This window comes from Tiliqua scincoides, chromosome 5 (genome assembly GCF_035046505.1).
Source record: "Tiliqua scincoides isolate rTilSci1 chromosome 5, rTilSci1.hap2, whole genome shotgun sequence".
NCBI lineage: Eukaryota > Metazoa > Chordata > Lepidosauria > Squamata > Scincidae > Tiliqua > Tiliqua scincoides.
In genome coordinates this window covers 47,976,060-47,995,771 of record NC_089825.1, presented here as the reverse complement: position 1 = coordinate 47,995,771, position 19,712 = coordinate 47,976,060, and the positions used below count along the sequence as shown (strand labels likewise).

The 19,712-nt window shown below is 40.0% G+C and overlaps 1 protein-coding gene across 1 annotated transcript in view; it reads left to right on the top strand.

Annotated features, from left to right (window-relative positions):
• ABHD5 (abhydrolase domain containing 5, lysophosphatidic acid acyltransferase) overlaps positions 1 to 19,712 on the top strand; it is a 33,369-nt gene that overhangs the window by 5,175 nt on the left and 8,482 nt on the right. The window contains exons 2-4 of the mRNA XM_066630974.1: positions 11,675 to 11,760; positions 13,705 to 14,077; positions 18,334 to 18,488. Of these exons, the coding sequence (XP_066487071.1) occupies positions 11,675 to 11,760; positions 13,705 to 14,077; positions 18,334 to 18,488 (614 nt within the window). The remainder of the gene's footprint in view (positions 1 to 11,674; positions 11,761 to 13,704; positions 14,078 to 18,333; positions 18,489 to 19,712) is intronic.

Here is a 19,712-nt window from a genome sequence, read left to right as displayed (position 1 = left end):
ACCACAAGATTTTACCACAGCAACTTGTTTTTTTTTGTCAGAGCATTTGCTAATATTTAACATTTTTACTCATATATCATTTCTCAGTTTAAGCACAACATTGTTTCTTTGTAATTGTCACATTTCTCTTTTGTTATGAATCATATCATGCTGATTCCAAAAATAGATACAAGTGAAACTCATTCATTCATTTAAATTTCATTCACTCTTTTATGAAACTGATTTTTTTCAGCCCACAAAAATTTGTAAAATATACAATGTGGCCCTTGTGCTGTGTACAGTAGATAACTGTCATGTGACCAGCTCAGCCCATGGCCGTAAAGGTGGATGTTGAGATAGGTTAACTAACTGAGCATTGCAGTTGTAGACTCAGTGGTCATTCTCAAATCTATTGGTAGTATCTCCCTCTTATTGCTATGGTTTATGTCTTTGTTCTTCCATTCTTAAAAAGCAAGCTTCCCATATGTTCAAAACTTTCTCAGTTAGGTTAAAAGCCTTTGTTTCTAGCTCCTGGATTTTGGCCTCATGTTTGCCTTTAATTTTTCACATGCATTTAGAATGGTTCTCAAGAGCAGTTTCACAAGTATGCTCTTAAGCCCTCTTTCTCCTGGCAGCTAGAGAATGTTGAATGAGATTGCCAAAGGAAGAGCTTGTAGGTGGAGGGATTGCCATGTAGGGATCACCCCTTAAGGAGGCAAAGGCCAGCATAGACTGTTTATGGTACTTACAGTATTCTGTTAATTCTATAACATAGGGGTCTCCAAACCCTATCCTGAGAGCCAGATGCGGCCCACGGCGAGCCTCTATCCGGCTCGTGGCCAGCCTCTGGTCCACTAAGAGCCTCTGGCCCACTCATCTGAACACGACCAAAGCTGTGCAACAGTCATGTGCAGAGTGTGTTCTGAGGGCCAGGGAGGTGGGGGAATGGGGGTCCATTTGAGTTTGTGCTTTATTTCTGTGGTGTATGTTGGTGCTTGGAGAAATCTTAGTGTATTTATTCAAGTTTTTTTTTAATTTTTTTTTTTTCCGGCCCTCATCACTGTGCCAGATATTTGGTGCAGCCCTCTGGCCATAAAGTTTGGAGACCCCTGCTCTAACACATGCTTCAGGCACAGAGTATCCATTTGTTGGTAGGGAAGTATACTTATCTAATACTCCAGAACTTATTGTGATTCTTTGTGTAATGCATGTGATATCCCCTGCCACATAAAATAGTATTTTTTTCACCAAGTCATTATTATTAGACCCTGTACCGAGGACACATTTTACATATTTATTGAAGATTTAGAGATTTAGAGAGAAGAGAGAAGAAAACTATCAGAAAAGGCAATCATGCTGCAGAGCCATATATTTCCATCATGCTCGTTGATAGTGTTGTTTCATATATGATTTTTTTTCTGTATGGGTACTGTCTCTACATAGGGAAAAAATATGCACATCATGTGAAATATTCCTTAGCACCAGAACAGGAAACAACATTCCTATTGCACCAGCGTTATGCAAGCTGGCTACCATTTCCTGCTTTATTTGAAATTCTTGCTTACATCAGCAAAAAGCTTCTCATTTATCAGAAGTAGCACAGTTTTTCTGTGCTGTTTGCTTGGGATGTTAGGTCTCTAAATACTTCTTTGGCAACTTCAGTTTCCTGAACCTAATAGAAGTTGAGTGTGGATTGTTGAAAAACGCTATGCTGCCTTTAGAGAGTTAGGAGAACTCTCCCCCCCCCCCATGCTTTTCAGTTCTGAAGGTATTTTTATTGGTAGAGTTGTGAGTAATCAGCTGAATATTGGTTGACCAACTGGCCACTCCTTTGTTGCATGCAGTTTCTTAAGATCACAGTTATGACTTATTCTTAAAGCTTCCACGTTTGCAAGAGTGAGTGATAAAGCCTTGATTATATGAGATTTGATTGCATGTTTCAAATTGGAAGTTGCTGTTAGCAGCACCTTTGTCATCTTTACAGCAATTTCCCATTGGAGTAAAGGTTAACTGCTTTAATACACCTTTAAAATAAACCTACATCTTCTACCTACAAAAATATGGACACTTGTAAAAATGTTTTTGATAATATTAAAACATGTTAACTGCAGCAGAAACATGGTTATTCTCCACAGTCTTTGTTAAACTGTTTGCCAAAGTTCAACATAACCTATTTTAAAGCCAAAAGGATATTCTTAGCAATTCACCTGAAAGAACCTTAAGAAATACTAGGTGACTGTTGCTGTGAGCTTACCTGTAGTTTTTGAATGCATAATGTAATTATTTTATCAGGGGAGGATTTTTTAAGGGGAAAAAATGGGGGGTATCACATCACTGCCATAGCCCCTTGGTCACAAAGACTTAAGTTGTTCCCAACTCTTCTGTAGGAATTTGGGAAACACTGCTCTAGAATGTGATTTGGATAGCAGTCTGTTGGTCTACATTGAGTGTAAATAGTTTTGTCTTCCTTCAAACTCCCTCCCCTGAGTTTATTCACTGTTTTTATAAATTGTATTTTTTTATCTGTAAATTGTAAGCCACCTTGGGCATCTACTCCCTCAGAGGAAAGGCAAGATAAAAATATTTCAAACAAATAAATAAACCAATAGTCCAACCTTTTTTTCATGACACAACCCCCAAAAATGAATACATGACATATGAGACTGGAGACCCACCGCTGATCTCACCCCCTCCCAGGACCTGAGCTGCTAATCCCCTGCCTCCACCAAACCCCTGCCTGCCCCATTTCCCCCTACTTCTAGTGCAGCAATTTTCAACCTTTTTCAACTCATGGCACTCTTAGAAGGTGCTAAAATTGTCAAGGCACACCATGTGTTTTTGGACAACTGACTGCACTGCTGGCTGGGGTTTATATCCCACAGTGGCCTTACTAATGCCTGCAGCACACCTGCTGAGCATTCGTGGCATACCATGGCACAGTGGTTGAAAATCACTGCTCTTGTGTCTTCACAACAGTCCTGTGAGGGAACAGCCTGAGCAGGGCCGGCCTTAGGAGCTGCGAGGCAAGATAGCAATAAGAGACCGAGCAGGATTATATCAAGAACTCAGTTTTGATAAGGCAGTATCTTGGATTTGATCCAAGCCTTCTCTTGCCCAGGCTTTGAAAGGTTGCTGCGACCGCTCAGATGAGGCTTGGGGTCACAACCATATGTTGAAGAATATTGATCATAACTACTGTGTCTTTCCATACATCTGTGACAGTCAATAAGGCTTTGTCTCACTTTTCATTGTAGTAGCATCTCACAACTCTTGAGGAAAAATTCATAACTAAGTATGGGCTTAAGTGTAATTAAAATTTCACCTTAATGTATCCAAGGAAGAAATATATGACATGGGGAGTAGTAAGCACATTATAGACATAAAAGTGGTACAGTATAAGGCAGTGGTTCTCAAACTTTTAGCACTGGGACCCACTTTTTAGAATCAGAATCTGTCAGGACACACCAGAAGTGATGTCATGACAGGAAGTGACATAATGGATCAAGAAATTTTTTAACAGTTGTAGGTTGCAATCCTACCCAGGCATACCCAGGAGTAAGTCCTATTGACTATCATTGTTAAAAGCATATACATAGTAGCCTGTTAAAAGCACAGATCTGTAACTTTTTCCCAAATGCAGTCACATACCATGGGAGCATCAAGTCTAATATATCAACAATCAAATATTGAAATGAATGGGGGCTCACCTGAAATTGTGGGACCAATGAATGGGGACCAACCCACAATTTGAGAACCACTGTTCTCAATCTGCTGTTTTACTACAAATAACACCTCATTGGATTCCATATATTGACCACAGAAGTCTTCCTTCATGCCTGAATGTGTAGTTTACTGAACTGTTGATAATATTGTAGTGACTGAGAATTCTCTGTTCTGCAAAACAGAGAAGAAGGACTATGGATAGCCTGTGTTATTTACAATTTCTTGTTTGTAGTTGACAAGGCAAGGGTCAGTGTAATCCTTCACCTGTGCTGAGGAGACCCTGAGTGGCAGAAATATTTTCTATGTCATTTTCACTTGGATCATGTAAGTGTCATTGCTTCTCAATAGTTCAAAAGGCAAGAACTATACAAGGAAAGAGTTGTTTTTACCTCTGACCGAATGTAGCAATGTACTGCAACAATCTGTCCACGACCTCTCAGAACAGCTGGCGTAAAAATATTCCTAGAAATATTGTGCAGCAACTCCCTTTCCTCTCTGGTGTTGCAGGGAACTATTACCCACTACTTCGTTTCGCAGATAAACTAACAGAAGAGGATTACGTGTACCCAGAGTGACTAACAAAGCCCAATATGATCCTCAATGTGAACTATCTTTTGGCAGTAAGCTACGTAATAAACAGCTGCTGTGTTTGTTTTTGAAATATAGGCTGGTATGTGTGATTTTTCTCTAATGGCTGGATTAAAGCAGCTTGGATCATCAATGTTATATTTGTGTCCAGGACAAAGATCTGTCTTCATGAGACCTTCTTCCTTTTTATGGAGCTGTTGTTGTTGAGATCCACATCCCCTATTTGCTTGCTTTTCTCCTTTGTTTTGCTAGGCTTCAAGGAGAAGGGTGAAGTGAGTGTTAGCTTGTGGTCAGTTTTGCCTTTGGCTAGGACCACAGTTATTAATGTCATTAAATCTGTGCCTTGTTACAACTGATGTTAAATAGATCATATCATATTTGTGCTTTACTTTTGAGTTTCTAAATCTGAAGGCATATATTTCAGGTCATGAATGAATCAAATTGGCTACCACAATGGAATTTAATTATTATTATTTATTAACAGTATTTATATACCGCTTTTCAACAAAAAGTTCACAAAGTGGTTTACAGAGAAAAAATCAAATAACTAGTGGGGGTCTTGTGTTAGCCAATCATTTGTAATGTAGCTTTAGCAAAAAAAAATATATATCAATTCTTGAGCCCACTTGGTGGTGTGTGCATTCTAGTGTCCTTTTTTTCTTTTTTCACCACATGGGTATTTGCAGTTGTATTCACCTTACTATGAAATATGAGGCAGTTTATGCTGGAATAATTCAAATATTGTGCTGCCAGTTTGAACCACAGGGTGCTGGCACAACACAGCCATGATGATATACTGTAGCAACATTTATTATGCTTCCTTCAAGACCTCTGATAATCTACCAATTCATAAAATTAAATCTTTTGTGAGCATAACTATTGTTTTTCTCAAGTGTCATGTAATCTTGTCCTTTTGGGTGAGAGATGGTTTTTGTCTTCTTGTTCTGCATTCTCCAAGCATGAAAGTGAAATGAGTAGAACTGCTCATCTTAAGTAGTGCAACTATGTGCGATGCTCTATTGAAAAGGTTTGGGTTGTCTTATGTTGTTGTGCTGGCTTCCTATACAGTATACAGTTTAAAATGTTCAGCATTTTATAACTGTGCTAGTCTTAACTTTGCATTCTTTATTTAATTCTTGTGCAATCCACTGTGGCCACATCTTGAGTTCACTGTCTCTGGAAATCTGTCTATTCGCGATAATGCTTGGCCAGCAAAGTATGTTGGATTCTTTGTTTCCTTTCTGTGATAAAATGGTCGTATCACATATTACACTTACCACACTTACCCAGGAGTAAGTCCCATTGACTATCATTGTTAAAAGAATATACATAGTAGCTTGTTAAAAGTACAGGTCTGTAACATTTCTCCAAATGCAGTCACATACCATGGTAGCGTCAAGTCTAATAGATTAAAAATAAAATATTGAAATGAATGGGGACCCAGCTGAAATTGGCTCATGACTTACCTAGTGGGTCCCGACCCACAGTTTGAGAAACACTGGTGTCGCACAAAACAACTGCTGGTAAGAAAAACAAATCTAAAACTCTTTCAGTCTTGTGAAACTAGATTCACAGTTCTTTGAATCCTGGCCATGATCTTCTATACCAAAATGTCAAATGTCCCTTGGCATCAAGTTTAAGAAGCACATAGGCCACAATGAAGAAAGCTGAATGTATCTCGTAGAATTTTTTTTGTCTAAATTTGTTCATGAGATCTATTTCTTTCCTTCAAATTTGATCTTTTGATCTATTTCTTTCCTTCAAATTTGGTCTTTTGATCTATTTCTTTCCTTGAAACCCATTTATAGATTGGTTTGCCTATCTCAAATTTTTTGGTGACACTTATGAGCAGGAGTGACATGGTTCATCCATTAATTTAACCAAGGAAAGTTCACATTCGAACAGTTCACTTTAAAACAGTGGGCCTACTGTTGTTGTTTTGTAGCACTTTTACTGAATTTGTCAGTCTCCTCATGGATGCGACTACTCTTCAATTTGGGGTACTACCATCACTAACAAAATATTTGGTGAAAAGTATGCCCTCTGTTCAAGTCTAATGGAACTCCATTTAGCACTTCCGTTCTAAATGCACAGACACGAAAGGTTTAGTGTTAGTCTACCCGCTTAAGCATGTTCAGGTTTTAGCCTAAATGAGCACTAATCTTAGTCATCCTGCTCTTTCCTTCCAGGGAGGCAGCTCCATATCTTTGGGGTTTTGAAACTTGGACAGGACAGCAAAGGCATTGGATTGGTATTTTAAATCATTTTATTTAGAATAACATCACCAGAAAAAGTCGGCGAGGATGGGGGGAGGTATAAATTCACATTTACACTTTCTCAGGGTTTAAACCCTTGCCTGGAGTTTACACAAAAACTCTCTTCCTAGAGTGTAGCCCACGGTATGACTTTCAAGAGTATTGAAGGTTCCAAACCACCTCCTGGCTTATTCTCTTTCCCATTTTTTTGGTTGCTACTCTCTCTGGGTCTGCCCCCTCATTCTTCTCCAGGTAGCAAGGGGGCTAATATGACCACCTCCCTCTACTTTCCAAGCTGCCTTCTACAGCATTATTCAGTTTCTGGCACCCCAGGGGACCTGTCTTCTTTTCTTTCCCTCAGTCTCTCACCTAATTCTCTCCCATTCTCCTTTACCCCTTCTTGATCTGCCTGTGCCACACCACTAAAAAAAATGTAGTAAATATATAACAGTTTGTCCTTTCTTTTGTGTAATCAAGAGAAAATTCCTTCAAAAGTTGGCTGAAATCTCTCTCTCTCGCCACAGCCAGCTCTGCTTTGTTCACTGTCAGGGGAAAAATATGCTGAAAGATGAGTTCTCTGTTACTGGTTGAGTTCAAGACAAACTGTGCTAACAGTAATGTGGCTAATTGGTAATAATGGGGAATCTGCTATGTAAGGTGTAGAATGAGCAGATCGCACAGATTATCCAATTTGATTATCCTTTTACATTAACCTTCAATCTAGCCCTTTTCTTTAGGCATCGGTTGTTGATAGAAGTTTCATACCTAAGTTCAGTTGAAGGTACCTCTGAGGTTGGTTTCTAGATTTCATCTTTTTAAAGTTCTGAATTGAGTTCTAGATATTGACTTGAAAACTCAGTGGTTCTAGCTTAAGGAAAAAATTATTTGGCCCAAATCCCATATTTCATGCACACGCATGGACTTTTTAATCCTCTCTTCTGGAGCAGCCTCCGAAAAGGCTCAAGAGCAGCACTGCAGGAAGCAAAAGGGGTTGCCATTTGAATTGGAAAAATTAGGTCAAGTGCTTTTGTGTGCATACATGGGTTTCTCTGAACCCTAACCCTTGCTTCCGTAGTACAGATATACTGTACTGTGATTGTCATAAGTAGCAAATGGAAGCAGTCCACAATAGTTGAGCAAGTATGGTGTAATGGTTAGAATGTTGGACTAGGAGCAGGTTGACCCAGTTTCAGCTGTCACTCAGCCATGAAGCTCATTGGGTGACCTGGACCAGTCACTATGTGTAGACCTGACCTACTTTACATAGTTGTTGTAAAGATAAAAAGGAGAAGATGTGAGAACTATGTATGCACCTTATGCTCCTGCAAAGGAAGGTGGGATAGAAATACTGTGTAACTAGTAACTCGGGCCAACACACATTTTGCTGTCTTAATACCCAGACCTATTCCTGGGTATATTTGGGGCGCTGATTCCAAAAATGGCATCAGTTTGCCCCATCACATCTAGTTTTGGAGATATGGCAAAGCCTAACTAGTGAATGGTTCAAGCAACTTTCTCATGAGGAAGCCTACATCATGGCTTCCGTGCAAGGAAGCTGCTTGAACCAGTCCCTAATGAGTCTATGCTGTATCTCCAAAACTAGATATGATAGGGTAAAACTGGTGCCATTTTTGGAATCAGCACCCCAAATTCATATAAAACCACTATACATTTTGAAATAAGTTTTTCTGACCCTGAAATTTGCAGGGTCAAATTTCTCTGTGTTAGCAAAGTATTATATTTGCACAATTCTGGCCACATTTTTATTTTAGTAATTATAGTAGTACTTTGTAATATCCGTATCTCATTAGTGTAGGAAACATTGTGATTCTAATGCATTAATGATGTTTACAGCCATTGTTATTGCACAGGGAAAATCTTTCACAATAACAGACACCTGGTTTAAGTTTCTCTCATTGGTTCACACTCATTTCTTATATTAGATATGCTTTGAGAAATCTGCTTAAGAACACAAGCATTTGACCGTGCATAATGTGGGTCAGAATAGTGTCATTGTTGAGGTGTGGAAAATTCAAAGAATTTAAGCATCTGTTGTGAAAAAGCTCTCAGATATTTGTGTGTCAGACAAATTATTCTCAAACTGTTATTGATGGATTTTTTTTGAGAGAGAGACAGGTCACTAGAATGCTTCTATTTTTGTAAATTATAAAAATTATGATCTTAAAATTTTGAATTTAGCAGCTTGCTCATTCCACTAAAAGTTCATTAGCTGTAGTTTGAAGGCTTGTTTTTTAGGCATACACGAATTTTTTCAGCATTTCTTTCTGCTGTAACCTTTTTTGTGTACATCTAACCCTACCTCAAGATACTTAAGGACCCTCTGGCACAGCAGGGAGTCCAGCCTGGGGGATATTACCCACACACATTCAGTCTATCTGGTTGTAAAAGTGCCTTCTGTGCATTCCAGGCGTTTTAAATGCCAGTGTTTTTGTCTACAAAGGTGTTAATTCCGATTTTGTGGGATGTATGTATGTTAAACATATGTATGCACTCTCAAATGGAAGTGTTGAAGATAGGATTGACAAATAACAAGTTGTTGCTGTATAAAGTTCATTACGGTCAAAGTCCTTTGTGGCAAAAGCTATATAAACTTTATTTTTATCTTGCTGAAGCTAGTAGGATCTGGTTCTGGTTGGTGCCTGAATAGGAAACCACATTGAGTCCAGTGATTAAAAAAAAAGAGGGGAGGGAGAATATAAATACGTAATTGTGTAATGTGATTATTGTTACCCTCTGGTAAAAAAAAAAATACATATTTGTATAAGTATACAGGTGGAAACTTCTTATGCACAGGGAGTTTTGTTCCCTGAAACTCAGCAATTGGGAAAATTGGTGTGTTGCCAAATCAGAACTGGAAATGATGTGATTTTACACAAATTGCATAGGTACGCAAATTGCGTAAAGTAAAGCAAATAGCGCTACAGCCTGACACTTGGGGATGGGAAAAAAACTAAGGCAGCGGTTCTCAATTCCCTCCCCCCTCACCATGTTCCGCTTCTGTACTCAGCCTCCCCTGATTTTCCTTCTCATTTTCAGCTCTGAGAAAGGCAAGCAAAACAAGCTGGAGGAAAACACTTGGTGGGTTTTTTAACGAATTCCCCCCCCCCGTTACTACTGCACCTGCCCTCTGCGCGCGCGCGTGCGCGCGTGTGTGTGTGGAGAGGGAGAGAGAGAGAGCTCCTTCCTCTTTGCTGCACCTGTTCTGGCTAGAGGCTTTTCCCTTGGCTTCCCCTCTTCCACTCCCAAGATTCTCATTTACTCTTGCGGAGTCTTCTTCGCTTGCAAGCCTCTTTGATGGTTCAAGGAGTCTTACTGTTCCTTCACAAGGCACACAATCTTCCGAAGTCTCTTCCATGGCTCCAGGGCTATTTCTGTGCCTGTGCCAGACACAGCCTTTTTCAGAGTTTTGGGCTGCCTTGAAATGGTGTGAGACGCCAGTGCAGGGCAAGGAGTCAAAGGTGTGTGCGACTTTGAATCCCCCCATTTGTATTGAGATAAATCCGCAAATAAAAAATCCATGTGTAAAAAGGTTGCATCTGCACAGAAAAACTCTACACATTTTTAATATGCATAGATATAAGTTAAATAGGTTTTCTGTTACAGAATCCCTGAATGGTATGGTTAGCCTTTTTCCTGATATTAAATTTCTGCTGTCTATAGCCACTTCATAAAATTTCACTTTTGATGTATTTAAACTCATGACACAATCATGTGCCAAAAGTAAATCTGAGTGTCCTTTCTCTTACCCCTTGCATCACTCACCTGCCTCTGAGCGGCCTGCTTGGAGGCAGGCTGTGCAGCATGGCCTTCCCCAGTTTGAAGAGACACTTTGCCAACAGTCTGAGGCAGGGGTGCCCAAACCCCGGCCCGGGGGCCACTTGCGGCCCTCGAGGTCTCTCAATGCGGCCCTCAGGGAGCCCCCAGTCTCCAATGAGCCTCTGGCCCTCTGGAGATTTGTTGAAGCCCGCACTGGCCCAACACAACTTCTCTCAGCGTGAGGGCGACTGTTTGACCTCTCGTGTGAGCTGTGGGATGAGAGCTCCCTCCACTGCTTGCTCTTTCATATTTGTGACGCAGCAGCGGCAGCAAGGAAAGGCCAGCTTTGCTTTGTGCAAGGCCTTTTATAGGCATTGAGCTATTTCAAGACCTTCATTCATTCATATAAGTTCATCTTTAATATATTCATTTATGTAAACTTATGTAAATTTATTCAAATTTTATATGTAAATTCATTCTTTTTTCCCCCGGCCCCCGACACAGTGTCAAAGAGCTCTCATGTGGCTCTCCTCCCAAAAACTTTGGACACCCCTCTGAGGCAAAGAAGGAAGGCCCATAGCCAGGGAGACAGACCAGGGACAGACTGCACTTGCTCCCGGTGTGGAAGGGTTTGTCACTCCCGGATTGGCCTTTTCAGCCACACTAGACGCTGTGCCAGAACCATCTTTCAGAGCGCGATACCATAGTCTTTTGAGACTGAAGGTTGCCAATACTAATACTCGCCTGCCCATTCCTCATCTTCCTGCTTCTTGTCAGCTCCCTCTATCATGTCATTAGGACCGTCACTGCTAGAACAGCTGCCAGCCATGCATGTTTCTTTCTTTAACACTAGGAAGAAGCAGTACGTATTCATTTTTAGAGTATGTGCTCTTTAGATGTTCATTTTGTTTGAAATCAGTTGTAACATGGAGGGAATAATTTGCAAAGCAGTTTAATATAATTGTACCTAAACCTATAAGTGCTTCATAAGAAATGCTTAAATTGCCTTTTGAATTTTCCACACCTCTGCACTGAGGTAATGTTTAAAGATTTCTTGCATTTTGTGCGGTACAGAGTATTCTTTGGATATTACACAGTAAATTTTTTGCAGTCTCTGGTACAAATGAATTTTGTGAGGTATACCCTAGTTTTAAATGCCACCAGGTCTTTTCAACATAGTACTGGACTGTATATTCATACATTGCTGAATGTGTGGTGATGGCCGTCAAATGCAAGAACAAGCAGTTTCTAACCTACAGCTCTAAGCAAGTAGCCAAGAACTTTAATCACTTGATTACTGCATTGCTAGTAGCATACACATGTTTATACAGTTCTAATTCTTATTACTCTAGGTCAGGATGGCTATCCAGTTGGCTGCCTGCATGGTGTCCTACATCACTGGTACATCTTAAAGACGCTGAAGAGAAAATATTAAAATGTAAGCACTTTTGCACTTTTTAAGTGTAGAAATTTTTTTTTAAAACCGTGTCAGTCCTTTTCAAAATTTAAAAGTGTGCTATTAAAATGTAAGCACTTTTGCACTTTTAAAATGCAGAAAATAAAAAACCATGTGAGTTCCTTTCAAAATTTAAAAGTGTACTGTTTGCACCTTTGTGTTTCACTTATTGTTTTATTTGTCCCTTGTTTCTTATTTGTCCCTCTTCTGGTCTTTATGCATGTGCAGTACATGCATGTAAAAATCACCACAGAAGATGGGCAACAAATATGCTAGTTCAAAATGCAATCTGAGGAGCCTGCCCTTAAATTTTCCTCTGCATGTGTATGCTAGTCTGGTGTGTTAAAACAGCAGGCTGAGATGTCTACTTGCAAGCCAATTTACTTCTGGTTATTTCATTAACCTGCTATTTTAAGCAGCAAGAGGCATGTTCTGAACTCTAGATGGATCACGTGTATTCTACAAAAAAGCTGACGTATCTTTATTGAACCCACAGGGTGATTAGGTGCAGACTGCTTCAGCTTTTTGATGTATGAAAGGCAACTGGCTCAGATATACCCTAAAATTTATACTACTTGTCTGCTCATGACTGAAGATAAATAAGATATGCCCAGCATTGTGCACCTTAACCGGTTTTCTTACTGTGCTAACCAGTAGAGAGTTTAGATTCCAGCTTTCCATGGTAGTGATTCCCCCCCCCCCCGAGAAATCACCATATTGTATTTTGTTTGAATTTCAATTGTAAAACAAATGCTGATTTTTTTTTGTATCTAGCTTTCTTGCTATCTTTACCTCCCTCCCCCTCCCTTCTCACCAGTTATTTGCACTAGAAATTCTTATTACACAACACAATGTCATAGGCAGCCCAGTCTTATGCTTTCTGGTGCTTGGAGGAAAAGTGGTGCTAAAATGGCTACTGCTGTATCCTGCAGGCACCACGAAGCCGCTGGAGGTCTGCTTGGGGGAAGGGGACTTTTGTCCCCAGCCTCCACAGTAGGCTTCCTTGAGTCTGCACCAGCTAATTTACTGGCATAGATCCAAGGAGCTTCATTTCAGGCTTGCATGCCCGACACAGAACTTTGGATCTGGCAGAGGAGGCCACTGCCAGTACTGCCCCCTCCTAGCCCAGTCTCTTCCCCTGTTCTGCCACCCCCTGCCCTGTTCTGCCTTCCCCCTTCTCTCTCTCCTTCCATGAAAAGATGCTCTGCGAACAAGACTTAACTGCCAGCTGTGCTGCAGAGTTGTCTTCCCGGTGCTGAGCCCAGCACTGATTGGTGTTGACCTAGCACTGGCATTTCCATCTCACCCGGTGCCGTAAACCTGTTTATGACACCTAGGGCACAATCCTAACCAACTTTCCAGCACTAAGGTAAGGGCAATGCAGCTCCAAGGGAAGAGAACAAACATTCCCTTGCTTTGAGGAGGCCTCCGTAAGTACCACCCAACTGCAGGATGCAGCACACGTCCCATTGGCACTGCTATGCCAGTGCTGGAAAGCTGGTTAGGATTTGGGCCCTAGTGTCACTGCTAGACTCCAGCACTGGCACAACGGGCACATAGGATTGGGCCCTAAATTCCTTATCCAACTTATCCAACCTTCTACAAAAACTCAGTATGGCATGTGTCTCATTCACTCCTTGGTTGGTGGAGAAGTGACACTAGAAGAAGCAATGAATGATTTTAGCTTTAGCTCATTTTAATGTGGTATATTGACAGCAAAGAAGTGCAATATAGGTGCACAAGCCTTGCTATATAATTGTGTTGCCTTTTTGGCTCCTTTGCCTTCTTGTTGGGCTGTGTGATGCCTTAGTGAGACTGGGTATAGCTTCTTTGTGCACTTACCCTAATAATCTGGCCTTTATTTCTCATATAACTAGCTGTTGGGTATAGCAGTTTGAATAAGATGTTGTATTTCTCTTTTCCCAGGTATCTCATGCACATACAGTAAGCAATATGTCTTCCTATCCAATGGAAATAAAATATGGACGCTAACATTCTCTCAGAACCTTTCACAGAAAACTCCACTTGTTCTCCTCCATGGATTTGGAGGAGGTGTTGGACTCTGGGCCCTGAACTTTGAAGATCTTTGTGCAAATAGGACTGTGTATGCATTTGATCTCTTGGGATTTGGACGCAGTAGTAGGCCACAGTTTGACACTGATGCAGAAGTAGCAGAAAATCAATTTGTAGAATCTATTGAAGAATGGAGACGGAAAATAGGATTGGAAAGAATGATTTTACTTGGACACAACCTGGGTGGATTCTTGGCAGCTGCTTACTCATTGAAGTACCCATCAAGGTATCTTAAATTCTTGTATAAACGGAAGTCCTTCCTATATTATTAAGTCTTCTCTTGTAGCTATAGGTTGATTTGGTAGCATAACAGTATATTACGCGTACTACTTTTCATAAACATGTAACATGAAGCAGTTTGGCTACATGACGTTTCCTAATTAGCTTTAAGCAGAGCATTGTTGAAAAACTAGTTTCATACCTTGACTAGTTCTAAACCTATAAAAACTGTACTCCACTTGCATTGCACTTTTTCTCCAGACAGCTTTTCTACATGGTAACTTGTATGGTATTTTCTGTTCCTCAAATTTGCAGGTTTACTTTCCATTTTGTAGGCAGAAATCACTTGCTCACTGGATTAATGGGGTGCCTGTCTAAGGTAGTGTTTGACCACATGCCTGCTCTCACTACTGCTTTTTCCACACATTGGCCAGTGCCAAGGCATTCTAGTGGCTTTTCATTTGTTTTAATATATTTGGGAGGATGTAGCTTAGCATTGTAACAAGCACGCTCTTTTCCATGATACATATTCATGTGGTGAGTTGGACTTGAGCATAATTATAGAATAGAACCTCCAAAAAGAATGGAAAAGAACATGGGAAACTTAGTACCAGACGCTTGATGCACACCAGAAAGCTTCCTTGGAGAATGGGGCATTTTTCCAAAGAGTAGTGTCTTGGAATAAACCTGCAGTGTGGGAAGGATTGGTACAGAACTGCTCAAGGGGACTGGACAAGTTTCTGGAGGAAAAATCCATTAGGGGTTACAAGTCATGGTAGGTATGTGCAAGGTAGATATAGGCTGCCTCTGATTGCCAGATGCAGGGGAGGGCACCAGAACACAGGTTCTGTCTCTTGTCTAGTGTGTTTCCTGAAGTACACTGTGGAGCACTGTGAGATACAGGAAGCTGGACTAGATGGGCCTTTGGCCTGATCCGGCAGGGCTCTTCTTATGTTCTTATGACTGAAGTTAACAAAATGATACAACTTTTTTTGGCCAGTACTTAGCTTTTAGTAGTCATGGATTTTTTTTTGAAATGTCATCAGTTTGTTTATATATGTGTGCTGATGACCTATATATTAGTGTGGTAGTCTCCAAATAGTTTTTGGCAATGGTTCTAGCTGTAAAATGTATCTGGTAATAGCTTGAAACTTAGTTCATACTGGCAGTAATTAATGATTTATTATTTATTTATTATTTTTTTCCCAAGGGGACATCTTCTGCACAATCCTAATTAGTAGGAATAGCCAAGTTGTTGAATGGTTCTCTTTAGATGTGTTTAGATTCATCCAAGACATTGTAAAATCCCAAAATAGAATAAATACGCAGTTCTTAGAAGTAGCACAGCATAACTGTTATGTTTATCTCTGTAATGCCATATTTTCAAGAAATAAATGTGTCTAACCAAACAGATTTCACTGTTCACAGTGTAAGAACTAGAGCACTGACAAATTCAGAAGGCTTGGGATAGGATTAAACAAATATTTGTTGAGTTGCATTTTCCATTAAAGAAAGGAAAATCCATTAATTTTGCTTTACGATGAGTAAGATTAGGAGACTCTAAGATTGTTTTGGATGTAGAGAAATAAGATTGACTTTTTGCTTCAGTGCCATACAATGTAAGCTTGTCTTAAGTAGTAATTGCTGTCATGTGTGGAATTGGAAATTATCTGAAAAGTAATAGTTATTGGAAAATATATGTAATTTTAAAAAATGAAATGCATATGAAGTTAGTCTTCATATGTGTGTGTCCATGTGTGGAAATACACTTTTATACTACACCAGTGATTCCCAGTCTTCTCTGCATCACGAACCACCTCGTCTTTCATAGTAGTTTGCAACCCGAGAATGACTTACTGGTAGGGTGGGGGGGGTGCTTCTTTAGGTCAGGCCTGGCCAGTGACCCACTCTACTGGTCTCTGTGGGCTTCAGAAAGCCATTGCTGGTTTGTGGGAGCAAACAGGAAGTAGCTTTCTGAGGCGTCTGTGGGCCATTCTGAGGCCCACAGTGGCCAGTAGAGTGTGTTGCTGGCCTGCCATGACCCAGAAGAGGACTTCCCACCCTCCCAATGAGTAAGTCAACTTCTGGAATGGCTCCAATTTGGATCCAAACCAAAGCAAGAGTGGGTGGGAGAGTGACCCAGGTCGCAATCCTCTGCAGATGGGGTTGTGACCCACAGTTTGGGAAACCCTGGACAACATGGTTTAAGGCAGGCGTGTCAAACTCATTTTATACAGAGGGCCGAAGTTAGCATTCAGGGCACCTGCTGGGGGCCAGATGTGATGTCATTAAGCAGAAAGTGACATCTTTAAGCAGCTGATGGCCAGAAATCAGAACTTTGTTCTCACAAGAAAACTCATTAACTGCAAATGACAGAAGAGAAAATACCAAATCTTGATCATATTTCAAGATATGGGGGTCCCCAGTTTTCATGTAGGCTGCTTTTCAGCAGTAACACGTCAGCACTACTCAGCAGCTGAGAGCCTGAGGGCCGGATAAAAAGTTTCCGGGGGGGGGGGGTGTCACATCCAGCCCCTGGGCCATATGTTTAACACCCCTGGTTTAAGGTATCCAAAAGCAGTGAGTTTGTGAATTAACTTCTTTTGCAGCGTTGTTTTGTTGGAATCAGATAGTTCAAACTAGAGTACAGGTTGAGACAAATTATTCACGTGGGTTCTGCTCCAAGCACTCACGTGGATTAAAAAAAAGCACTATAGCAAATCAATTTAAAAAACTAAGTTTCTTTGCTCCAGTGATTGAAAAACAGCCTTGCTGACCTTTTGACTCTAAGATAAGAGTCATTAAGAAGACAATCCATCAGCACTTCATTCAGCCCTTCCCTTCACCAATGCAAAATGATCACCTTTCTTTCAAGTGCTGGGGGAAGGGAGGGGTCTGCAGGAGAGAGAAGGATTGATGGATTGTTAGCCTGCTGCCCTCTCTCTCTCTCTCTCTCTCTCTCTCTCTCTCTCTCTCTCTCTCTCTCATTAAGGAGGCTGTTGTTAAAGGACTGTTCAGTTTTTAAAACTGATTTTAAAGGGATGCATTTTTCCCTTTCTCCAGGGATCAGCACATTCTTTCTCATTTGCAGGGGCCATTCATGTTGTGTCAAATCCGTGTATAAAAAATCTGTGTATAAATAGGCTGGACCTGTATTTGCATTTAAACTGAGAATGCAGTACAGCCTATATTTGATAGGTTTTCTTGGAATTAAGCCCTTTGTTTTGGAGAGAAATGAACAAGTTGTATTGGTGAATGTATAAGCAGATATGTTGGTTCAAATTTGCTATGTTTTAATTAAAAAATATACTACACTAATGAAAAAGGCATGGGAAGGTGGACATAATTCCGTACTGACTACTTGCACAAATGTTTGTACCTTTTTACTGTTGTGCAAACTTGGGGAGCATCTGTGGCACTGGAGTCTAAGGAGTAACATATCACAGGGTGCTACGTAACTTGTAGTCCCTCTGGCAAAAGGTAGCATTGGATAGCATGATAAAGACTATTTGGGATACAACCTGACAAACTATGAAAGTCAAATCAAAACCTTTCTTATTGCTTCTCTTTGGATACAGAGCCTAACTCATAATTATGCACTTTATTTTCTTAAACTTTCCATGGTGTAGACTAGAGTGACTGAAGAACTATGAATTTTATTCTGGACTATGCCAGTAGTGTAATAATGCTTGAGGTCCATGTATTAATTGTGAATTATTAACACATGTTGACAGTAGTGGGGTTATTATCATGGTTATTGTATCTCAAGAAAAAATTGTTTCTCTGTGATATCTGGTATGAGTTTTTATTTTTTTCTATTTAATAGTTCATGCTCGAATGTTTGCTAGGGTGTTCCTGGCTGTGGTCATTCATGTGCATGATTATATGTCATTTAGTGTCATGGTCATATCTAACCATGAATTAAAGTGTAAGGTATGGACAAAACTTATGAATTCATTAGGTTGCCCAATTATAAATGGCTGTATTGTCTTTTTTAGCCATCTGACATGTCTTGTTTCTTGTTATTCTAGTGTTTACACCTTTACATCCTAAATAGTAAGTGAACTGATTAAAAGGAATTAATGAAGCAATAGCAAGTAGCTGCTCTGTATACGAGTTGGAGCAATCTAAAACAAAGGCCCATTTAGTTCAGTGTGCTGTTTCCTGCAGTGACTGACCAGGAGATATAAAAAACCTGTGTAAAACTGATTCTGGAATACAGCATTTTAAATACGCTGTTGACAAAACCTTTTGTACCTACAGGGCAAAACATCTTATATTAGTGGAGCCATGGGGTTTTCCAGAAAGACCTTCTAGTGCCGAACATGAGAGACCAATTCCAATCTGGATCAAAGCACTTGGAGCAGTTTTGAGTCCATTTAATCCATTGGCTGGTCTCAGGATAGCAGGACCCTTTGGTGAGTGTTAGTTTATTCTAATACTGTTAAGGGATCTAATCATTAGCTGTCATTGACTGCGAAACTCAATTAGCTTTGCCTTTGGGTGTCTGTAGGTAAGAAGAATTGTAGGACCAATATCTACCTAAATAGTATTTACCTTCTCTTTTTCTTCGTTGTTAAAATCTTTTCTAGATACAGCAACAGTCTATAAAATTACAAGAATACCAAAAGAAGGTGGCATCAGGAAAATCTTGGTTGTGATCTGTTGTACAAAAGAAATACATTGCTTGTACTTAACTTACCCATACCCAACAAAATATAGCATATAAATGTGTACAGTCTTTGAAACTGATAATAGGGTTGTATGCTGAGTTTAGTTAGGGCCAAACTTTCCAGCCCTGGTGTAGCCATGCCAATGGGGTTTGCGCTGCATGCTGTGGTAGGAGGGTAGTTATGGAGGCCTCCACAAGGTAAGGAAACATTTGTTCCCTTGCCTAGGGGCTGAATTGCAACTGCACCTGGGCTGGACAGTTGGATAGGATAGTCATCACTAAGGAATTTGACACATTGAACAAACTTGTATAGAAATTGATTTTGTACATAAAGTACTGGAACAATAATTTTGGGGACAACGTTTATGTCATCTAAACTCATGGATATTTTCCTAGAAAATAATTGATAGATGACTTTGTTTAGTAGCAAATATTTTTTTCCATTTTGAACTTGTTCATATAGTTTTGTAAAGTCATGACTTAATGAAATCAGTGGGGTTTAGTCATGACAGACTAAACTTAGGCTGTAATCCTGAACTCACTTCCTGAAGAATACATTAGGACTTTTGAATACAATAGGACTTTTGAGTAACCATGCATAGGAGTGCAGTGTAAGATTGCACTCATATGCCATTGTCTGGAAGTCTAATTGAAATCAATGGGGCTTACTTCTGAGTAGATGTGCATAAGGATCGCACTGTTAAAATGTAACTCATTCATTGTAAATTCCTTTTTTTATAGCGAATAGATGTCTTTCTATATTTCTGGTTGGGTGTTGCACTTTTATATTTCTCTGTGTAGGAGACAAATGATAGCCAGATTTCTAAGAAGCAGTTTTTTTTATGTTTGGTCATCAAAAATTGCTCGGGTAATTTCTGTATGTAATTAGAAGATTCTAGATTCTGTTAAGCCTGTGAAACAGATGGCACTTTAGTGAATTTCAAATGCTGTGCAATGCTTGTTTAGCATT